This window comes from Pipistrellus hanaki, assembly GCF_964339955.1.
Source record: "Pipistrellus hanaki genome assembly, chromosome: 6".
In the NCBI taxonomy this organism is placed as follows: Eukaryota; Metazoa; Chordata; class Mammalia; order Chiroptera; family Vespertilionidae; genus Pipistrellus; species Pipistrellus hanaki.
In genome coordinates this window covers 58,761,523-58,768,262 of record NC_140508.1, presented here as the reverse complement: position 1 = coordinate 58,768,262, position 6,740 = coordinate 58,761,523, and the positions used below count along the sequence as shown (strand labels likewise).

General features: G+C 35.5%; 1 protein-coding gene across 1 annotated transcript in view; it reads left to right on the top strand.

Annotated features, from left to right (window-relative positions):
• Positions 1-301: 301 nt before the first annotated feature.
• The window catches only part of L3MBTL4 (L3MBTL histone methyl-lysine binding protein 4), a 233,359-nt gene continuing 226,920 nt past the window's right edge, over positions 302-6,740 (top strand). Inside the window, exons 1-2 of the mRNA XM_084887063.1 lie at positions 302-350; positions 712-818. Of these exons, the coding sequence (XP_084743189.1) occupies positions 747-818 (72 nt within the window). The 5' untranslated portion in view covers positions 302-350; positions 712-746. The remainder of the gene's footprint in view (positions 351-711; positions 819-6,740) is intronic.

Sequence of the window (6,740 nt, the reverse complement as noted above, 5' to 3'; positions counted from 1 at the left end):
CCATCTGCTTCCCTGCCTTCTCCGCAGCTTCACTCCCCCATCTGCAGTGCTTGGCTTCTTTCTACTCTTGCTCTGGACTGGATATGCAAATTAACCACCATCTTGGTTAGGTTAATTTGCATACTTGCCCTGATTGGCTGGTGGGCATGGCTTGTGGGTATAGCGAAGGTATGGTCAATTTGCATGTTTCTCTTTTATTAGAGAAAATGTACTGAAAAATTGTCATGACAAATTGGAATCATAATCTTCTTTAAATTTTCTCTGTTCCAGATTGCTGTGCTATGCTTTGTATGACGAAGACCTTTTACAAAGAATACCTTTGCTTTGACACTTGAGGACAATCAGACCATGTGAGTACAGAGCTGGATATGCAAATTGTAGTGAATTCTAATTGATTAGATCAGCTAAGTAAAAATCAAAACACAAAAAAATTCATCATAGATAAGACCAGAAGAAATAACACCTATTTTCTCTTTAATATAAATTCTAGATGAGGTGGAAAACTCATCTCTTTTCCCCATTAAATTATTATTACACTACAGGGTTATAAAACCAACAGTTTTTATGTCAGCTCATTTATCAGAGTATTTATGGCAACCAATTATAAAAAGTATAATTGATAGAATGTTTTTTTATTTTTTTAATTTTTTTTAATTTTTGTACCTAAGGGAACAAAACCCACTGAACTTTTTATATGGCACTATTTTGCAGAAAGACACTAACTACTAAGGAGTGCTAAAGAGGCAATGAAACAGCCCAATAGGAAGAGGAAGCTTAGTATGGATTCTAAAGAGAATGTGAATCAGGATGGAAGCTTGGTAAGATGTCAGTTTTTGGACTCTTCCTCGGAGTTTGTGCTCAATGTGGAAATTCACACGGTAATTGTAGAGTTTGTATAACCACATGGAAGTGCTTTCTTTCAATCAATCACTGAAAATTGGTTCGTTCTGATAGACTTTTATGTTCAGTGGGATAGGATATAAGTTTCATTACAGTAGAGTATATTTTATAAGGTAGTCTTAATTTTAAAAAGATGGAGATCATTGATCACTGTCAAGGGAAAGAGCTTGTAAATTGCAGAGGGTTGTATTTATTAGAGAAATAAAACTGGTAGAAGTAGTTGGCAGTCCTGTGAAAAATGCAGTTCACAATTTCTGTCCCTACTTGATAATGATGTGTGTGTGTGTGTGTGTGTGTGTGTGTGTGTGTGTGAGAGAGAGAGAGAGAGACATTTGTTTTAAAGATTTAGATTTTACTCATGAAATTTTGGGGCTGCCAAGTCTGAAGGCAGGGTGTATACCCAGAAAAAAGTTGACATTACAGTCTTGATTCCAAGGTAGTCTGGAGACAGAATCCCCTCTTCCTCAAGTGAAGTCAGTCTTTTTTTCTAATAAAGCGTTTAACTGATTGGATGAGGCTCATCCATATTGTGGAGAGTAACCTGCTTCACTCAGTCTAGCGTTTAAATATTAATTGTATCTAAAAACAACTCACAGTGACATCTCGATAACTAGAGGGTATAATATGCATCATGCCTTTAGTTATGAGTGATGTTTCCTTATGACAACTTTTTGTATCCCAACACATTTCAAGGTGGGCATAAGTGACCAGGAGACCTCTGTTGTAACTGTTTTGGGATTAGTGGGCCATTAGAACTTTCTCAATGTTTCTTGGGCTCTCATTATTTACTTGGATGTGAGTTTGAGGGTCTTCATGTGGGTTGTGGTTACACATTTATACATTACAGTTGGTGAAGTGACACAGAGTTGAACACTCTTTGGTTCAATGCCAGGTTAGTTGTGGTGTGATGAACTCCATGCATTAAATGAGACCTGTAAAGCAATGGTGTGGTCTGTGTTTGGTTTTAAGATGTTAAATATAGGTCTGTGTCAAACAATAGAGCTATTTTTTTTTTTCAGGATCAGCTTCACTGGGAGTTGAGGTGGTTAACTTGGGGCTGAGGTCCAGTGCCCCTTAAGGTCCAGATTGGTTTCATCTCATAGACCAGGTCCATGAGAGTTGAGTGCTCTAAATGTATCATGGAGAGCTTACTGTCTAAATCAAGAGGTTGCTTGGACCAAAGTTGGGAAGGCCGACACCTGTCTCAAGCTTGTGAGGATGCCATTCTTCTCAGTATTTTTGGTTTGCTGTGTCATGGCCTCTGAGAAGACAGGGTATTTGATGTGTTCCAAGTTATTTTTAGATAGTGATTCTCCAGATGTGGTCTCCAGACTGGCAGCCACAGCATCACCTGGGGACTTGTTAGAAATGCAAATTCCTGACCCTCACTCCAGACGCAGTGAATCAAATACTCCGGGGATGGGGTTTAACAGTTTATAGTTTACCAAATCCTCCAAGTAATTCTGATACATGCTCATGTTTGAGAAACACTGTCCTAGGGAAATAGCTAGATATATCTTACCTACTAATAGTGCTGTGGTTACAATTGATAATGACTACTGCATGTTTATTTACTTTTTAAATTTAATATTTGAAGCCACCTCTTCTATCCAACATATTTTCCACTTTTTCTTAGTATCATTTCTCTTTAAATTTACTACTGCTCCTTCTCAGCACTTCAGTTATCTTGCCATACAATATGAATATTTAACCTTCTGTCTCTTCTGTATTAGCACAAATTCCAGTTTTCTCGTGACTTAATGCTAATACTTTTACCATTGTTTCCATCCCACTTTGGGATTTTTCCTTTTTTAAACTTCAAAATTGCCTAACATTTAAATAGGTGCTGTTTTTGTGTGGGGCTTTGTGTAGCTAGATTTCTAAAACTATCTGTTGAATGATGTTCCTGGCATTTAATGGCATCTGCATGCAAATGGACTTCTTTGATCAATAGCAAGGAAATGACATTTCAAAGGATCAAGTTACTAATTTGAGTTCTGAGGTGTTTGGAACATATAATTATTTTATAGGATCATTGAAAAGACACATTTTTAGGATGTATTCTGCATTGTACTATCAGTTTGGGGCCCATTGCCAGTTACAGTGTCAGTTTTCTTTAGGTAAATTTAATAGTTCAATACAGTGAGCAGGTTCACATCTGTGGCTGCATTCACTATGGAGGGAAAGGGGTTCAATCCTGTTTGAGTTATATCACTATAACCATGTTTCACTTTTGATTGAAATGTCAGTAACATCCTTTACTTTCTCTGTTAACCTTATACTTCTACAACTGACATTTTCAGTCAACCAAGCAAAATAGCATGGCAGATGAAATAAAACATCAATGTAATGAAAAGAGGGATGCTTTCTAGACATCTGTTTTGAGGCAATAACTTAATATCTTAGATATCAAATAATTTTTAGATGCTTATAGTAATATCTATCAATGATGTCTTCCTCAACTAAATATTTTCTCTGTATTTCTTAATAGAATTTCAAAAATATTTATTTGTATATTTCAATATATAGGCACATAGTTAAAAAAAGCAAATAGTACAGACAAGAATTAAAATAAGTATGTAAATTCTTTGCACCTACTAACACACATAATAACCCCCATGTCTTTCTCTAAAGGTGTGACCACTGTTTATATTTTCCTGTGCTTCTATATAGGAATCAAAAACAAAATGAGAAAGCTTAAAACTTTCTAAACACTTTATGTACATATTCACACATACATGCATACATATATTGATATGGGTTCACACTGTACTTCTTGTTCTGTATCTTGCTTTTTTTCACTTAAGCATGTGTATCTTGTCATTGTTTTCAATGGTGCACAATATTTCATTCTGTGAATGTATCATAATTTATTGAAGAGTGCCCTACTGTAAACATTTAGGTTATTTTCATTTTTGTTGTTACATATAATGTTACAACCAATGTTCCTTCATATATATATGGCATATTTTTGTAGTTGATTCACAGATGAAATCTTATCATTAGAATTGTACTGAAGAGTTTTTGCATTTAAAATTTTGATAAGCCTTTCATATCATCCTTCTAAGATGTAATCCCAATTTATACTTTGTGACAGCAGCTGCAAGGATGCCTCTTTTTCTGAAGACTCCTTACATCTTTGTTATCTAAAATCTCCCTCGTGGATAAACTTCTGTTTCCCACACTGGTCTCCATGGCGCTGTAACAGTGTTGAAGAGAAGTGTTTCTCTGCTCCTTATAGACTCTGTAATATATGTTTTTCACAACACCCACCCAAACACAGGTATTATTTTGGTGCCATTTGCTTGATTTTTCCACCTCCCACCTTTAAAATTGACTGGGGAAGTGTAATATGTGATAATGGGGAAACTAAGGATTTTTTGTTATTGTTTGTTTGTTTTTTCCCAAGGAGATTTCATAGATCTTTCATAGATGTTTTCTGTGTATGTGAGTGTTCTGGTCATAAAACCCCAAAGTAAATTCAGGCCATAAAATTTCAAATTTCCTAAAATGTAAGTTTCCTAAATAAAAAAGGAAATTTTATTTGACTATACAAGTATAAAATATGTGGTCTTTAATTGTATATATATGTTAATAAGCATTATTCTTCTCCATCTGAACCTCTTAGAATCTATACCTAATTAGTGAATTATGAGCTTTGAGAAATAGAAATATAAGACATTATATTTTGCCTAAAGGATTTGGCACTGCTGAATAAAAGAACAGGATCTTATCTATAGTACTGCAATACAACTAAGTACTTATGCACATAGTGTTCGTAAGGCACATTCAACCTTCAGGAAAAGGTGTGCTTATTGGGACTTGTGTCTGACCTTGAAGGATGAAGGGTATATAAGATGTACATGTTTAATGCCTTACTTAATTTATTTAATAAATAAAAATGATTATCTAACATATATTTAATTCTGTTGTAAAAAATGGCCCTTAAATCTAACTTGGTAAAAATGTAATATGAGAGAATACAACTTATTTGCATTGTAACATCTAGGTGCTCTTTGTAGGCACTTAAGTAACCTTGAGAGCTAAGAAAGTTGAAGGGTTATAGTAGGGATCATCTGGGCCAAGGAGGCAGCATGAGCAAAGGTATGGGGTTGAAAGCAAATGTCACATATGTAATGTATGATGAGATTATAATGACTTGTCCTACTGAAGAGATGTTACTCTTGTAAGTTTTCTAAACTGATGGTTGGGCTAGAAGCCCAATATTTGCATTTTAGTCTTTGGCTCTGGTGATAATTCCTTCTGTGATCAAGGGCAAGTCCTTCACCAGACTGGGGCTCAGCTTCTTTGTTGTCTTATTTTAGAATATTTTTTAAAATATCTATTTTAAAATTGCTTTCAGAGAGAAAGGGAGAGGAAGAGAGTGATAGAAATATCAATCATGAGAGAGAATCGGCTGCCTCCTATATGCCCCCTAACTGGGGATAAGCCATAACTCAGGCATGTGCCTTGACCAGAAATCAAATCATGACTTCCTGGTTCATAGGTCGACACTCAACTACTGTGCAACACTGGTCAGGCTAGAAGATCTTTAAGGGTCTTTCTATTTTAATAAGTCTAAGTGGCGGTACATAAGAGATAGTAAGAAGACTAGAGTGGATTTGGGTGGCTGAGCTTAGATGGGTCTTGAAGGCAGAACAGAGGAAATTATACTTGATATTGTGACTGTTGGACTTGTATGCTGACAAGATGGGCCATGGTTGCCTTCAACTTATGCATAGTGTAGTGAAATATATTTTGTAATATCTTTAAATAGATACTGAGAACATGTTTAAGGTGGGGTTCTTTTTGTTTCTTATTTTCAGTAGTTCTAAATTTTTTATCATTTTGTTGCCCTACACAGGACTGATAATAGTTTGCATCAACCAATGAAATTCTTTTATGTATGGATTAAACATGGAAATATGTTTATAAAACTATTTTAGATATCTTTCCCTTTGTTATTTTGTATAATTAGCAAATATTATTTTTCAAATATATCTGTTTTTATTCAGGTATAGTGAGTATAGCAGATCAAGAGACAACTGCTATTGAAAAGTTTGTTACTCACGTTTCCCAAGAGGAGGGGCACATCACACCTTGCAGGACCATATAGGGAAGGACCAACATTGGTCAGGAAGCAGGAGGAGTGAGAGGAAAATGTAGGCAAAAGCCTTTACTGTGTTTTTTAAAGGAAGGAATGGGCAAGGCAGGGTAACAGGTTAGGATTGTCTGGTTTGAATATTTGAACATTTTCCTTGGTCTTTAGCTATAGGAGCTGTCTCTGTTGGGGGTGATTTAGGAGGATAGTGTCCCAGACTGCAAGGGCCTGATAAAAAGAGCAAGTCCCTTATGGACTCAGGAGTCGTTGATTTGCATATCAAGGGGAAGAAACACAGGCAAGTTGTTGCTATCTCTAGGAATTAGCTCTCTCTGGGAGGAACAATCCCTTCCATCTAAAAGCTCCAAAAATGTCTGAGCATCAAGAAAATATAGAAAATAAATGAAAAACATGATTAATACAAACATTATAGAGAGATTTCATTCAGAGATAGTAGCTATGGTATTGAGTGTTTGAACAAAATGAGAACATTTCCTTCTCCCTGTCTGCATCTGAATTCTAGTAGGACAATGGAAAGTAATCCACTCCTCAATTTTTTTTCTGAAAGGTTAATTTCCTTTACCTTCAGTTTGTATCTCACATTGGATCACACCAAAAGAGAATTTGAAAAGTGGACTTGAAACAATAGGCGAAATTCAAAAGTAGTTTATTACTGGAATTATTATATAGGATTTCAGTGTTTCCTATAGTTCATGAAACCATAGATATCACTCAGTTC